This window comes from Paralichthys olivaceus, chromosome 10, assembly GCF_024713975.1.
Source record: "Paralichthys olivaceus isolate ysfri-2021 chromosome 10, ASM2471397v2, whole genome shotgun sequence".
Lineage (NCBI taxonomy): Eukaryota > Metazoa > Chordata > Actinopteri > Pleuronectiformes > Paralichthyidae > Paralichthys > Paralichthys olivaceus.
Genome location: NC_091102.1, coordinates 17,737,265 through 17,754,579, shown reverse-complemented (window position 1 = coordinate 17,754,579; position 17,315 = coordinate 17,737,265). Strand labels below are relative to the sequence as shown.

The window sequence follows — 17,315 nt, the reverse complement described above, 5'->3', positions numbered from 1 at the left end:
TAATGGGAAACAAAACAGAGCAGCCCAAGAGACTCAGGCTGTTTTTGAACCCTGTTCACTCATTACCTACTCACCAATATGCTGATGGAGGGGTGGGTGAAGTGTTTGAGTCCACAAAACACTTCTCAGGGGTAAACAGTGTTCCATCAGCATAGTGTTGACTGGATCATTTATCTGTGAACTATCCCTTTAACATAACTCTTACAAATTACCCTTTGTATTTATTCATTTTCTTTCTTTTTTGTTTTCAATATTTTCAATACCTCCCCATCTTACCCTCTTCATGCCCTTCTGTACACTTCTATCATTTCTACTAAATTCTTTTGAATTGCCCTCCGTGGAGAAACAAAGTTGTTTTTGAATTTGAATACTCCCAAAATAGTTTGCTCTGTTTAATATAATTCTGTCTTTCCCCCTCAGGTTCCTTTCAGTAGAGGTGCATGGTCTGGTGTGCCTGTGGTCACCCCAGCGGCTGCTTCTGTCTGTGGACCAATGGAAATCGAGTCTCTGCCCAGGAGTCCTGGAGTAGAGAAAAGGAGGTTGGTTCATTGTTATTTTGAGTTTTCCTTCATAGTTAGCTCTTCTGAATGTCAGCGTGTCTTATTAAATGTTTTTTTTTTTTGTATTTGTTGAAATGCTCTCCAGTCCCTTGTTATTAAGACAGACAGTTCTGAAAGAGGATGAATCAACATTTTAAATTGAGTCAGTTTTTCATATGCCAGTGGCAGCTGACAAGAAACAGGGCCATGTAAGGGGGGGCTGGCTCGGGCTGACTGATCCCTGTTGGATGCTGAAAGAAGTGGGTTGATAGATTCAGTGCTATCAGAAAATATCCAGACATGTTTTTACATTTCATTATGTTTCAGCCTTATGCTAAAACTGTTTAACTTCATTTCCCCCCTCATCACTATACACTTAGTAACACATAATGACAAAGCAAGTATAGCATATTTTTTGCCCATATATGAAAAATTGGAAAAACTGACCTTAAATTATCAATTTTAACTAGTTTCACATAGGGCTGAGGTAGAGAAAAAGGGATATTAGCACATTTGTTTTTTTATTTGTTGCTGTGTGTCCTTTTCATGCTTCGCTGCTCTTTTTCCATATTTTTAAGTTCTTGCTCTATTTTGCGAGGGTACCATGATATACAGGTTGTACTTGTGATTCTATGGGGAGGTGTTCTCTGAAGGACAATGGTACGAGGGACGCAGTCACTTGTGTGTCTGCATTTGACTTAGTAGAAGACATCGGAAGACTGTAATTGCAGAAGTGTTCAGGTAGATAATAAATGCAGTTAGACAAGTATCTGACTGACTGACAGTTAACAGGTAACTGAGTGACGGGCTGTGGATTCAAGTAGAGGCAGACGTACTCTTGAAGGCTTTCTCCTGCTTTTAATTTTAGTAATTTATCTCACATCTTATGGCTCTCTCTGTTTCTGCTATATTTTTGCCTGTGATTCCTCAGTAGCCATTTTTTTCTAAGTTCATTTTATTTACACATACATGAATAAAAAGGAAAATAGTCCAAAAATCTAATGCCACTTTCCCTTGTTGTCTCAGATTTTAAAGTGGTCTCAGATTTTAAACTTCAATGAATGCAAGCTCCTCAGTTTAAACCTGCAATGTCCCCCTGTGTGTTCCAGTATTAACATGTACTGAGGAGTAATTGATCTTGTCTGGAGCCTGGTCAGGTAGGTACGATCCAGCACTGAATCTTGCTGTTGCGCTGGCTTTAACAAATCAAACGCTGTGTGGTGACGGGCTCCATGATTTTGGCTTTTAGAAAAAGGGCTGTCTTACAGTACATTCATCTCCTGTGATTCTATATTTGTTCACTGCTGATCAGCATGAAATCTCAATCTAATCGGTGCAGGGTATGATGTGATGATTTAGCTGGGATCTTGTGTTTGGCATTATGAATCAGTGATTAGATGATTTTTGCTTTGGATCTGCTCTGTTCAAGAAATTGGTGCGTGTGGAGGTGTCTCTCCTTTCAGTCTATAAACACTTTGCATCCTGTGAACCTGCTTACTTACCCTCTAAACTTTTAAATAGTTTGAACAGTATTTGAGAATTTGTGGAATATTGTTGTTAAAAATTACTATTACTCACCTAAATGTTTTTTTTTCCAGCATAATGTAAATATTCCTATTTTCCTAACCAGCCTACTTTGGCTTCTGCATAAACAGCTCATCCAGATTTACAGCTCAGGCTGATCCTGTTTCTAGTAAAGTACATTTCTGGTCAGCTATAATAAGAGGATTGCCAGTCATTTCCATATAAAATGGGACTTTTTTTAATAAAAAAAAAAAAATACTGACTTGCAGCCGCAATTGCAGGGTGCACAGATATGATCTTGATAAGGCCAGTTCAATGACAGCATGATGACCTCACAATACTGTAAATACCAATTAGTCCATAACTAATATTTCTAAAGATTTCAAAGAAACTATTCATTTTTTAACTATTCAACAGTGAAGGGTCGTGATATTAAATGTTTTAACTTCCCAGTTAGTGTCAGTGACGGTGTGCTTAAATGAAATTAAGTTTCCAAGTGATTTTACTGAAGCTCTGGCAATATGATCCATTGTCCTTGAGGCTTTCCTGCTATCGGGGCTTCTGCAATTAAAAACACACCTAAGCAAAACTGACACTAGTCCTGAGAGACGTGTGTTTTATCAGCACTTGTTAGACTGAGATGGGCTCTGATGTTACACCACCTCTTGTTTATACCATCAACCCATAGAAACTGTGTGCACTGGACTCAGTGGACATGAGGAGGATGCTTTGAAAGAGACAGTTTCATCACTAATGCTTCTGAATAAACTGTGGAGCTCTTTTCCTGCCACATCTTGCTTTTAGTCCAATGTTGATTTTGCAACCTTCAGCTGTTCTTTCAGATAACACGAGCAATTCATCTAAATAGCTCTATATCTATCATTTATATTTACTAAGTACAAAAGAGAATAACGTGCATTTGCTGTATGCCTTAAAGCTGACAGTATGATCTTAACTTTTTGTATATAATGTATATAGTCAGAGACAGTATGATTAACAAAATTAGTCCAAAATTAGTGACAAGAGTGAATTGCACATTTTAAATCACAAGGAAATCATACTTATAAAATTAAAATAATTAACAAATGATCATTAATTAATAATTAATCTGCTGAGTATCTGAGCATCTAGTCACATCACATTAGTTAGATAGTCACTGCTTTAAAGTGTCAGTGGGAAACTGTTCTCTTTTGACTTTCATGCTCCTATAGTGCTGCATAAATAAAAGGCTCCAGCACTGAATATATGAACACAGATTTGACATAGGTCATCAAACTTCCGCCACTGGAGGTGAAAAGCCACATTACAGACGGGCCATAGACATCTAGTCCACTTCACTTGACTCAAGTGTTCATGTTCACTTGTCAACATGCACTTATATGTACGCCAGTGTACAATGTAGCAAGTTGTAAGGCTTATTCAGTGTCCTGACACTGCTGGCCCTACCACAACCATGCACGCCTTAGTTTTATTCATGAGGTTTCATGTCCCCTGAAACGTTTTTGTGATAGTACTTTAAAATATATTAAGTTATTTATTGCTTTATGACCTGTCTCAGGTTAAACTTTTTGAAAAATAAATACATGCAGAGAATTAATGTCATAGAACTTCTTAAATTATCATGACCATCATATCTGAAAAAAACACAAATATGTCACATCATCATTTTCTTGTGGTACTTTCCAGCATGAAATATTGTCAGAAAGCTGTCATTTTAGCTAAACGTAGCCTACACTACACTACCAGATATCAACTCTTCTTCACCGCTCTAACAAGACATCTTGCCATTGGCAGTACTACTGCTACTGCTGTTTTGGAGTGGCTTAGAAGTGATTTCCCTTAAAAAAAAAACATTGCAGATTTATTTGGGTAAAACGAATAAAATAAAAAGATGTGGCTCCAGATCACTACATATAGATTTGACTTCACCAGGATCTCTGATGCTGGTGTTAGAACATCTCTAATTAGCTTGCATGTCAAGTCAAATTCAATGAATTACATTTCAAAGAATTAATCTTTCATACTAATCTTTTTCTTTATCATTATACCTTTTTTAGATTTATTAGCTACCCGCTGCCACAATTTCTCTACTGCTGCCCTCTGCTCCTCCCTTGTTCCGCTGTGTTAAATAAGATGCACTTATCTTCTCCCCCCCTCTCATTCATTTGCATATAATCTCATCCCCCAGTCTCGCTTTTTTGGTTTACCTCATCTCTCATTCACTCCCCATTTCCTCCTGTTTGTCCAGTTCCCCTTGTCCTTGCCCTCCCCCCTGTTCTCCCCAGGTCTCCTCTTCCCTCCATCCCCCCTGCACATCTCTCATCAAATCTCCCCAAAAGGAGTTGGGCAGATCTGACCACCCGACAACAGTCTCACCGTCTGTACTGACATGAATTGGACAGCACACTTATGAATGGGAATGGCACAGCAGTGGCTCGCTCCATGAAAAAACCCTGGTGTGAAAGCAGTGACTGTATCACATTGAAGAACACACTTTGTGTGAATGTTCATATGTCTTAGTATCTGAAGTCTAGTAACACTAGTCACACTTCTTCAAGCTTGAAGTCACACTACTGCTCCCTCAGTGTCTCTTTCATCTCCTTCCACTTTTTCCGTCATCCTCGTTCCACTGCCATGTCTGAAAGGTTTCATCTCCATTTGCTCCATTCACCTTCTTTTCCCTCTTGTCCTTTTTTCAGATCCTCACTTTCAATACTTTCTCACTCTCTTCTCCTTTCGCTTTCTCCCCCTTTCCTCCTCTTGACCTTCACTCCTAACCTCATAGTGAAAGTGTGTGGCTGGGGTGAGATGGTATCATTATGAGGGGAAGGAATTCAACTCCACTCTCGACTTTGCAAGGAAACAGGTCACATAGTTCCTGGAGGGTTTAGACCCGCCCTCTGCTTCTTTGTTTCTCTCGCTCAAAAATAACGTGTTACATGTTTTTGTGATGCTTGTTGCTTCATGAAGTTTGACTTCCACCAACTGATTTTTTCATATAAGAAAATAATTCAATTTTTGTCTCATATTTCATTTGTTCTGCACATTTCATGGATCTGGTTCTGAAGGAGGTTGAATTGCTCTGTTAAAGGTGCATTTCATACATTTTGCACATTATTGTTTGTCTCTGCTTTTAGTGATAAACACATTATGGACACTATACTCAGAAATTATTATGACCTTCTCATCCAACTTCTTGGTAGAAATCAAACGAGTGTAATTCCCTAAAAATATTCAAAGTTGAATCAGAGATTAATTTATCTGTTGTTAGTTCACTGTAAGAGGTTAAAGCACAGTTGAGTGTTTTTATGAAATGAGCCAGCTGTCAAGCTAATGATGGATCCGGCTGATAATTCTTTGCATTGTATCGAAGTTGTTATCCTATGAATGCTTCACTACACCTCAGCTACACCACTGCATAGCTGTTTCTTGCACATCCCACACAATTGAGATAATTCCATTGTTTGTTTTGCTGATGTTAACAAACCTGTGACCAAAGGATGTACACCTTCTGTGTTTACAATCATTTCATAGAATAAATACATGATTACTCTTGTCACTGAAGAGTGTGTAGCTTTAAATAGTATCTTTAAAGTATGTTTTATCAGTATTCCTACTTAAAGCTAGGGTTGGTAATCCTGGAAAAACTACACTTTGACAATATGCAACCAATGCATCCCTGCTCCTCCCAATCAGCACAACCTTACATACCGACTTGTCGCTCACTAACCTCTGGCTGTCGTCTTAGCTTCAGCGGTGTATGTATCTCTGGATAAGACTCTGGTCATGTGCAGTGAGAGCACAGACATGGTGTGCACAGGCAGGCAATTTGGTTAGTGACAGACAGGTATGCCTACCATAGTCCTGTGAGTTTATTAGGGTCCTTTTTCTTCTTCCTTTTTTTTTTACCAATGACTTATTGAGTCATTTTGGGATGTGAAGAGAATTTCAACAAATAAAAAAGGGTTTCAGGAAAAGTTACCAACCCTATCTTTAACTGTTAGAGAAGAATTACCAGGATTTTAACATTTACCGATTGTAGATCACACACAAGCATGTAAGGAAGTAGTAACTGTTTACTATTTTTGATGCTAAGTTCATGCATAAAATCTCTGGATAGTTTGACATTTATTTTCATTCACTCCGTGACAACTTTTGCCGTGCCTTTTCTACACCTTTCTAGTAGTTCTATTTTACATTGCTTTATAACTACTCTCAGACTTTCTGTCAAAAAACTGTTTGAGGAGGAGGCGAGTTGTGTAGCTGGTGAAATTGAATACTCATCATGTATGAGAACTGAATAGCTTGCTGAGCAGAGCACCTAAATACAGTTCAGTGCTTGTCTGGGAGGAGACCGTCCATCCTTGGTATGTGTATCCTGCCTTCTGTCTGTGTTAATTGCCAACATCAGGGGTTTATACATCCTTACTGTCCATTTTGTTTCCTTAATAGATAACCGAACATGTGGGAGTACTTATATATGTTTGGTTTGTGAGACCTCTGGCAGAGCATTTTTCTAAGTCTGGTGCTCTCTCCAGGCTGTATGCATACTACCACTATACTGCTTCACTGTGTCTTCAGGCTACAGAAATATGAGGTAATAACTGGGCTGCTGGAAGAGCTTCTACCAAAACCCATGTATAACATGTTTTGCTTCAGGACACTCGCATCACATTATTTCCCACAAAAGTTATTACTTGCTTTGCAGACTTATTACCATTGGCAGAATCCTGTTTCTGTGAAAGTGTTCCTTTACTTCTGGAGAGGGCATCTGGGTTTGGGCATTGTTTTTTAGAGCTACAGCCGCAACATCTGTCTGATAGAAAGTACAGCCACTGCTTTTGTACTTTCTTGTTATTCTTGAACAATTATTTACAGTGGTTGCATGGTTATGCCTTAAACCATAAGCTATTATTTCAGATATGCTCAAAACATATATTTGTTTTCAAATCTAATTCTCCTTAGGCAAAATGGAACTTAAGTTTCTTTTTGTTTTATTTGTTTTATTTTAATATTGTTGGTTTTTAATGGGAAGTTGGTATTATTCTCGAATGTCATCGGATACACTATCATGGACCAGTTTTGCCATCTTTGCAGAGCCCATTCATATCTTATGGATGCTGCAGGTAAGTTGTACAGCTGTGTAAACCTCAATTCTTCTGTTACAGTTTTGGTTAAACATTTGCATCATCCCCTCCATCATATCTGATTGTGTTTGTATTAAAATACAGTTGCAATCATACAAGCATCTTTGCCTACAGCTCCTTTCATATCTTCCTCTTCTACCTTTTATTGTCTACAGTGTGCCTGTGGTTGCTGACCTGATGGAGACCTGCATTGATGATGTCCTCGGGGCTCCCGTTGTTCCCACGGTGACGGCTGCAGAGGAACCCGGACCAAGCAATGCCTATGCTGCTGCTGCCAGTGTCACAGCAGAGGATCCACTCAGCCTCGCTGGTGAGGTTATAGAATGCAACAAAATGGGATCAGTCCGACAATGAAAATTATACTGCTAAAAATTGCATTTTAGAGGCCAATCCACCTCTAATCCTGTAAATATATTAGGCAGGTGGTTTGTTGTATAACTGTAGTGTATCTTAAACTAACAACCACCACTTAGACTCCTGCCACCATTATATCTTAAACAATTGCACAGTTTATTCTCACATAGTTCTGTATTGTACATTAAGTCTGTTATTAATAAATCACAAAGCTGATTATGTGGTTCATGATATCAGTCAACATAAGATAACTTCTAGATAAATATTTTGGAATGGGACATCTACAAATTTAACTTGTTTTGTTATTATAATGATAATCTTAATTAGAAGGGTGCTCAGAGAGCATGTATCTCTGCCAAGGGTAATGTCCTATCTCCCTATGATAATTGGTATGTTTTTTTAATCCAACTCTTTATCCGATACCGCTACAAAGTTCAGTAGTTGTTGCATAATCCTGTTTAGTAACTAAAAGACAAACACAGATGAAAACATAACATCCTTGGCAAGTTATATTGTAAATTCACTAAAAGAATAAAATAACGTTGGTATATGTGTGCATTCCTATTTATTTGTTTCTCATCAGAAGCAGCAGCTCGTCTGAAGCAACTGGAGTTGCAACTGGAGAGCAGTCCAGTTACGCCGAGAAATAACGTCAATGTCAATTTGGTCATGAACAATCAGGTGCGTGTGTTTTTATGAGATTGCTATTAAAGCGAACAATAATGAGAAGGTATTTAGAAGGTAGCACATGTAAAGTTCTGAGCCAAACTTGCACAGGCAAATTGAATCAACAACTGTTTATTTGGGATTATTTCTGGGTTGACTGTTTAGGATGTATACTCAGAACTATCAAGTTTTTTTTAATCGGCCCCTTTGTGTCCCTTCTGACCATGCTCCAACAGGAGGACGTGGTGAAGCTCACAGAGAAGTGTGGTCTGAGCAGCGCAGGCAGTAGTCCAGTTGTCACTCCACTGCGCACTCCAGAGGATCTGAAGAGTAACATCCTGAAAGCACAAGCTGAGGCTGCTGCCCTGAAGGTGAGAACAAGACTCCTCTAAAGTGGACAGAAAGAAATAGGAGGAAAGACCCCTTACAGCTACAATAACTTCACATCATGCTGATCGAAGCATTTTTACTCTGCAGTGATTTAACCATTTAGGTTCAGATCAGTTCTGCATTGTGTAGTGTATGCGATTCTAAATTGAAGGACTAGCAGAGATTAAACAACGCCAGCACCTCTGGAAATTGTCTCAGGTTATTTTCTAATAAATCACTGATAAGAATTTCTTAACTTAATTAACTTAACTTATCTCTCTCTGTGTACCTCTGTGCAGGGGCCTGTGGAGGAACACGTCATAATGGTTGGAGATAAAAACTGTAACATGCAGGAAGCTTCTACCAGGTAGGTCTGCACACTGCTTTTTATTACATATTGAGTGTACAGAGTGTTAGAAATGAAAAGAAATCTATATCTCTAAATATTATAAAACTATGCAAAAATATTTCTTTTTATGTAGCACGACTCCTACAAAACTCCTCCTTTTAAAGTTGGTCGAGCACAGTCAGTCATTATAGAGCGAACATGGACAGGAGAAAATCTATCGCTTGTGCTTCATTGTTTTGAAACTGGGTCTCCCTCCTCCTCCTCCTCCTCCATCCTCCTCCATCCTCCTGAGTCATACCAACTGTCATTGCATTGTCTCAGCCAATCACGAATCACAATCCTCGCTGCAAGAGCTGATTAACCTCTTGAATATTCATGAGGATTATAAGCATAGCTCACAACATTACATCACCTGCAGCTCATCCGTATTAGCGATGCCACACAGATCAACAGGCGTCTCTCTCTCTCTCTCTCTCTCTCGGACGCTATAGTTGGGTCAAACTGGAGAATCAGCCACAATAGAGTTGGCAAATGCTGTTGCTCACAATCTTAGTTAAAGTTTCCCTTTTACGAGGCCTCATGATGTGGTTTGAAGAGACAAAGGGATTTACTGAATCCAATATTTTTAGAGATGAATTAACTTGTAATAAAACCTGTGTACAAATAAATTCCTTTTAAAATGGTGATATAGTTTGAAGCAAGATGATATATCATATTGTGCAGAGATTATATTGAGTATCATAGGATTGATTTGATCCTGTTCTGTAAGTGATGTGTTTTTCTTTCTTAATCAGACTGAATGTTTCATGCAAACACATACTTGTGTAGATTTTTCTGGCACAAACATAAATATACGCTGTCTTCTGACAGGTTGAATGTGGGTACAGGGCGACTGGGCAGTAACTCGTCTCTCTCCATTAGCAGCCGCCCTGACACCCAGGACTCCTGGGACCTGCTGAAGCCAGCTTCACTGCTCTCGTCAGCAGGAGCCAGGTCAGTGTGTTTGCTTTTAGTGCAGTTTCTTTTCTTTTGCTTTGAATTTTACACTGCTCTTATTTAATTTTAATGGGTTGGAAAGTCATGTCATGGATTAATTACTCGCCTGATAAAGATGAAATAAACTGATGTTGTTCATTCATCTTGCAACTTTAAACACACCTTTTGTATTGATTTGAACCTGAATGATGGAGATTTTTAGGGGCCTATACCAATCATATTCACTTCACCTTCTTCAGCTTTGGACCTGAAGAAGAGAGGACAGTAGAAAGAAAGAAATGTTTTTTTACCATTTAGTTCTTAGTAAGAAATAAAGTTTCGGAAGTAATTATTTATTTATAACTAGTAAGGATGGAGAGTCAAGACCTGAATGTAACTAGATTACAGTCCACACTTGCCTTTTCTTCAGTGCCTCACTGTATAATCTTGATTATCTTGGACCTACGATCACTGGAACACAAAGATGCTGCTTGTTCTTTGTGGTCTTTGCTGACATCCAGTGGCATGTCTGAGTACTGCATGTTTGTGTTTATGAGTCAGGGTGGGTTGGTCACATGACTTGAGTTCTACCTGGATACTGCTGCTCAAGAAGTGTTTACAGGAGGATGACACAAAAATACAGACGCTTGACAATTCATGAGGCTGTTTGGCTCCAGGCTCATAGATGCAGTAAACGCTCACACTGCTCAGGCTCTTCTTCTTCTACAGTCTGGACAATTCAAAAAATGTATTAATCACAATCAGCAACTATTTTTGATATATATTTAAACGTTTAATGAATTTATCAAGTAAAGATATCCAGTATATCTATCTCGAACCTCTCTCATGTGCAGATGTTTTGTTTTTATGTTTAATACTGTTGTAACCATACCAACTGTTGGTCGGGGCAAAACATTTTTTAAATTTTTTATAAAGGGTTTAAAATACCAAGGAAGAAGAAAGAAAGAAATATATTAAACATTTTCTTTGAAATTCTTCGTCCTCATCTTTGTCCTTTTTTTCTGCTCATCAGTGCCGAGAGGTTAGCTGAAGACTTAATCCCACCAGTTCCCAAGATGCCATCGGAGTCTGCCGGCGAAGGCATGTCTCCAAAGGTAACATATTTATTTTTAATCATATAGTTACCATATAAATAATTTTACACATTTTCAATATGGAACAAATAACATTACCTGTAGTATGTATTATGAGGCTACAGGTGCATTTTACATCCTATGTTCTCACATAATGTGACTCATGGATGAAACAGTGTGAGGAGCCACAGAGTCTCTGACAGCTCTGCAACCTGAGCCAGTTTCTGTCTAATACAGATGTACACATGTTTGTCTGGCTCTCACTTGATCTACAGTATGTGTCATGTGGAACATGTTGTGAACTCATCATCAAATACAGGATTTGTATGGGTTTGTTGTAATTTAAGAGTGTTTGTGTAAACAGGTTAAAGCAGAGGAAGTTGACCTGCCAAACAATGCGCCGCTATCTGACAACCTGATCGACTTCACTGATCCAGTAAGTTCAAGCCCACTGTATGTGCAACAATTCCTGCAATGATTTGTAATTTAACCAGTGTTTGAACTACACGGTGGCTGTGCGCACTTTATGCAGTGTAACATCTTTCTCTGTGATACATGGAAAAAAAACCTGTGTCTGTGATCAAACAAGAATTAAATGCAGAGATAGAAATGGGTATGATGTGTAGATGGTAACAAAGTTTTTCTGGTAATGTTTCAGCTACCACCAGTGCAGCAGCCAAAACCCGTCATCACACCTCGCTGGATTATTCCAACAACTGCTGTGAGTGCCCAGTATCTTTTCAGTCCTCAGTCTTTGCTCTTCCTGTCTGTCTGGTCTTTGTGTCGGCCTGTTTCTTACTTTCCACATGTTCTTCTATAATTTCTCAAAGGTTTGTGATCTGTAGTTAATTAAACAATTTTGCATAAATAACACTTTGCATAGTTGCTGAGGATGTTGGCTGATGTAGAGGCTATGTAGAAACTGACCTCCTGCCTTCTCCCTCATCCCCTTCTAATGCAGCCTCCCGGCGTCTTTACTAACGGCCTGCTCGACCTTGACCCCCATGCTAAGGTCACCCCTCTTCTCCCTGCAGATGGGGGGGCTGCTACCCCAGCCCTACCCCACCTCGCTCACACGCGTAACACCACCTCCGCCAGGTAAAATTTAAAACCAAAGTACTTACAGGTTGTTTTCCAAGTGTTGTATCATGCTGACCCAGCAAGAAAATGCTTCATTTAGCTATTATCCCAAAACTTTTTTTATTTTACTCTCTTAGGTACAGTTTAAAATAATGTCCAGTCATATTATTAAGCACTGTTAGTCACTGGACACAGTTAGAACCGAGAACATGCATATGTCAGAATGACGTCAGCTATGTACCTGACCACATGGACGTTTTACCTGACTTTATTATTATTTATTTCATCTGTTCTTAATCATAAGTGTGCTTTTGTATATTTTATAAATATAGAATTATTTTAAAGGAGTGTTTTCCAGAACCAACATGTTCATAACAATTTAGTGATCATGCAAGTGTGTCTGCACTGGTAAAGCCTAGTTCACACTACATGATTTGCCAGTTGCTGACTCCTTGGAGAAATCAAGTAATAACCATGGGACGGGGTAATAGAAACTCAGAGCAGCTTTGATTAACTTTATTAATATATTACCTCAGAGGGGTTTGAACCGAAAAATGCAGCCAAGCTGCTCTCCATTCTTTGCATCTGTGATGTCCACTGAAGCGTCTCAGCTCCTCCTGCCTGATGCGTCATTCTTGAGCAGGAGGATCAGTCAGACTCACCGTGTCTCTATTCACATTTGTTTTTGTGATCAATTGTAGTTTGGAGCCCAAACATATGAGTCAGGGTTTCACTTAATAAAGATGTGAAGTCTGTAGACGTCTGTCTCCAGACTGTTGTGTAGTATGAACTGACAACAACTGCAAGGCTCCTGATCACAAGACAGGAAGACGTGTAGTGTGAACTCCAGAGCAATCCCATGACTTTGTATGTCATGCAGTCTTAACTCGGCTTAAAGTAGTCTCTCATGTAATAACGTTACTATCCTGCCACTCCCCCCCTGTGTCCCATAGCATTGTGGGTCAGCCCCCAGCCTCGGACAATGGAGCCAAACCCAGAGGTCTCCTGACCACTGAGCTCTGATGAAGAAACAAGGAGCCAGACTGCTCTCCCTTCTCATCCCATCACCCATCCACACACACAGGAAAGCTGGAGGGGTGCGCTGAACACTGTGGGCGGAGAGGACTACGGGAAGGAGGAGGCAGCTGACACGCTCCACATTGTCAAGTACCCACACTGACACAGATCAGCAGTAAGAATATTGAGAACAATTATTATGACCAGATGGTGTCAAGTTTAGTTTTGTTAATCAGTTAACACAACATTTAGCTCCAGTTTTAACATCTTAAGAACACTGTTAAAGACATTTACTGTAATCCATCCACTCCACCCAACCTCAATCTCACAGCCAGCAGCACCTTCTTGTGTTGAGTTTAAATCTTATGACCCTGTTAGGTACATTGTACAAAAGCATCAACAACTGGCTTATTTCATAGAGGGTAGGTTGCCTCTTTTAGTGCTGCTCCTCCATCCCTCCTCTTATTAACACCACTGGATCCCTGCTCTGAGCTCACATGAACAGCTGCTGCACTACACTGGATACAGGACTGAAAAGACACGTCTCTTAAAAAAGAAATGTTGATTCTAAGAGATAAAACAGCGCCTGGACTGTTAACATGATGAAACACATGGATATGATACTCTACTGAACTTGTAGCACACTACAATCTTTTTTTTTTCCTTTTTAAAACCCAGACAATTCTACATGTGAAACTCACCACTGGATATAAAACTCACGGCAACACTGGACCTTGAAAGAATTCTTGAATGATGATCAAGTTTTTGTTTTTTTTACCCTTAAATTTGTCTGTTTTCGCTGTTTTTATTTGCCCTTTGCTGCATTTAATTTGAAATCTGCTGATGTTGGTACCAGCGTTAAGAGGGACTGAACATCTCAAACTCCCCTCATGGTTTTTAATATGAAGAACATGTTGACCTATAATTTAGTGTTCTCTTCAAAACACTTCTTTCATGACTGGATTTTCATTCCCCACATGAGTTTGAACTTCTGAATTGGGAATGTAAATGCAACATGTGATTGCTGGATTACATCATGGACAGTGTGTCCAATTGCTGAGTCATCTTATGTAAAAACTGATTTCATTAGACAGTATCTTGATTCTTTTATTAGATGGTGACTGCAAGTATTAACATGCTGTAGCTATGACCCTGCCTTATGTAAATGAATGTATTCAAAATGTGTCATCTTAACAATGCTGGAGATGCCATGGGACAAATCTAACTGTTGCTGATACGTTGAATACCTGGAGGAAAACTTTGGTACATTTGGACAATTGAGTCCTAATTCTACATGTTCTTAATGAAGTCTATCACACTGACTCTTAAATGGTAGAGTTGTAGCATTTTTAAGAAAACAAGCACATACACTACATGATATCCACTGAGTCTGGACCCTCATTCAAGTTGTCTGTAGTTTTGTGAGCACGGTGTTGAGCTCATTATGTCTCGAACGAGGGAAGCTGACTCTTTGACATTGTCTTCTTAGCCACTACAGTTATTTATGCTACTACTCAGTGTCATTGTTCAAATTTTACACGTTGTCCACAAGTGTTGTAGCGCTCAGTTACAATGTATCGTCAGTGTAATGGCATCACCTGGCTGTAGATATGAAGTAGACCTATATATATATTATTTGTTTGAAAATGATGTTGGCAGTATTGTTACTACGTACTAAGGAGAATTTCAGCATCGAGGTGTTTTCTAATTACAAAACTGTTACTGATCAAAGTGAATGGGGGGAGAACACACTTTGTGACAGCTCAAATGCATTTTTATATAAACTTTTATCAATATTTTTTTCTTGGAAAACCTTCATCATCTTTCAGTAAAGCTTTGCTACAGTAGGACTCAGTTGTTTTTCATTTATTACTTTATTTATTGTTTGGTCGTGACTAAATGTTTTCAGTGATTTCAGTTGGATTTATGCACCAGATAATCTGATTTTCTACTCTGCTGTGGACCAGGGGTAATTTTGTCTCAATAAATGAGCCATGAAACAATAACCTGGATGATACGTGATACAAAATATAATATTTAGCATATTTTCCAAATTAATTTTATCAATTCTGTTGTACATGAGTTAGTTACCTTCTGTTTTCATTGCTGTAAACAGGATTACACAAAATCTACTTAACTCTTTCTTGTAACTTTGTGGGAGGGTGAGGTATGATCCAAAGAAGAGCCCATTACCTATAGGAGCATAAAAAAATAGTTTTATCCTTGGTGGAAGGATACGCTCTCTGAGTATCCTTCTATTCTGGCTGGATAAAGGATCAATTAAGCAATCAGCTGAACTAAGATGCATAGAACAGTTAATTGTTTAGAGAAGATTTTTATATCAAGTAAAATTTGATCAATTTAATTTAGAGTTAAAATTATAATCCTGTTCTTTTCAAACGTCCCAGTGAGATGTCACACGACCACTCAGCTGACAGCCTTATTACTGTGTGTTACCCAGTTGGCCACATGATGGCAGCACACAACCATGTTTTACCTCTTTAGTGGGGGGAGAGTTGAGCAAATGATTTTTCTCTTGTCTCAGTTACAATTCAGTTTATAATAATGAGAATTACTGATATTAGAGTTGTAAGGCTTCTCTGGAGCTGAATTTAAATATACAGTTGAAGTGGATTTTTCTATGAAACATATGAAATCTACACAAACTGAATCATCACATCTATTAATCACACACAGGTCTGAGATTTGTCTCATTAGCTCAGGAAAGTCTGTTAATTGGGGACACAAGAGTGGGTTGGTATTAGAGGAAGTGTGCAAATGATAAGTGAAACTCATAACATGGTTTGCTCTTTTTTCAGGTTGATAAGCTGATGTGCCTTCTGGTCCAACACTGTCTTCTTTTGTCAGACCAGCCATAAAACAGTCTTTCTTTATTTTCTATATTTATTAACAGTGACCAGGCCAGAGAAAAGGGGAAGTCACTCAGAAAAGCAAGCCACCTTTGCTATAGGGCTCTTTTGAGATGGTCGTCTTTTCCTCTCCATAATCTCCTGAGGCGGACATTGTTGTGGAGGACCATGGTGGTCCTGAGCCAGATCATTTCAAGCTGCTGGCTCCAGCTCCAGTTATGAACCCAGAGCCTAAAAGTGAAAAAAAAAAAACTGTGAATGATGCATCTCAAACCGCATATATTTCAAAATGAGCAGGTTTCTATAGACTCCCACTCAACAAGAGGTGTTGTAACATGTAACATTCTTTCTTTTGAGTATTTCATGATATAATAAAGTTCCATACATGTTATGAAAGTAATTTAAAAAAGCTAGTCATGAACAAACCAACTGGTGGTGGTACAATAAAACAAATATTATTATTATTATTATAATTTTCTTCAGCTCCATACCAGGAAGTCTAATTATCCTGTCATTCTATCATGATGTTGAAACTTATTTGTGTTGCTCCTCATGTCTGGTTGAGCTCATGTTGTTAGAGGAAGAGGAGAGCAAGGAGCTGGAGGAACCTTTACCTTACCACAATTCACATCGTACTTTTAACATAGGACCTCAGAACTGATGGTTCTGTCTCATAAGCACCGGACTTGATTCAGTCAGGATGCTTCATGGTCACATCACACAATCTTCACTCAGCACCACAGTAAAAGCTAAGGCTCTGCTGGCATTTCTGAATTGTCATGTGAAATTGAATGTGACTGGTCCACGTTACAGAGCAATACTTAGTTGGACCATTATTAAACAAGAGAAGGGCCCACAGCTCAATAACTTAGCCAAGACTGCTCCCCTCAGCAGATGGTCTGACTTTCCCTCCACCTTCCAAACGAATAATTGATTACGTACACGGACCTTATGCCAGGTCATGATTGCTTAAGCATGCTCAAAGCCCCGGGTGGATTCATGGGGATTTGGCTCCGGGCCCGTGCCCTGATGTCACCAGCTCACATCTATAGAAAGGCAAATATTACATGTCCCCTCTTACATTTTCATATTTATTTCAACAGGACTGCCGGGTGAAAACCACACAAACCATCACCCTTGTTTTAAGACTTGATGACCAGTTGCCCAATTTACTGTATTAACTCTATAAAGAACAGCAAAGGATATGAATAAGAAACAAATAATCACAACTGAAGGTTTCTACAATTCAGTCGTCATGAAATGTGAAAAAGAAAAAGTAAAAAGTCCGTAATCTATCAACCTAAGTGCATCTGTTTTCCAGTAATAACACA

The 17,315-nt window shown here is 38.9% G+C and overlaps 1 protein-coding gene across 5 annotated transcripts in view; it reads left to right on the top strand.

Annotated features, from left to right (window-relative positions):
• The window catches only part of epb41l5 (erythrocyte membrane protein band 4.1 like 5), a 35,345-nt gene extending 20,381 nt beyond the window's left edge, over positions 1-14,964 (top strand). The window contains exons 16-26 of one of the 5 annotated variants that reach the window (XM_069532212.1): positions 421-539; positions 7,366-7,520; positions 8,148-8,245; positions 8,467-8,601; positions 8,899-8,966; positions 9,873-9,941; positions 10,957-11,038; positions 11,382-11,453; positions 11,676-11,738; positions 11,979-12,115; positions 13,051-14,964. In XM_069532212.1, the coding sequence (XP_069388313.1) occupies positions 421-539; positions 7,366-7,520; positions 8,148-8,245; positions 8,467-8,601; positions 8,899-8,966; positions 9,873-9,941; positions 10,957-11,038; positions 11,382-11,453; positions 11,676-11,738; positions 11,979-12,115; positions 13,051-13,120 (1,068 nt within the window). In that variant the 3' untranslated portion in view covers positions 13,121-14,964. Of the gene's footprint in view, positions 1-420; positions 540-7,365; positions 7,521-8,147; positions 8,246-8,466; positions 8,602-8,898; positions 8,967-9,818; positions 9,942-10,956; positions 11,039-11,381; positions 11,454-11,675; positions 11,739-11,978; positions 12,116-13,050 lie in introns of all 5 variants that reach the window. The other 4 variants (XM_069532211.1, XM_069532213.1, XM_020090040.2 and 1 more) reach the window with 4 other exon arrangements.
• The last annotated feature ends 2,351 nt before the right edge of the window (positions 14,965-17,315 follow it).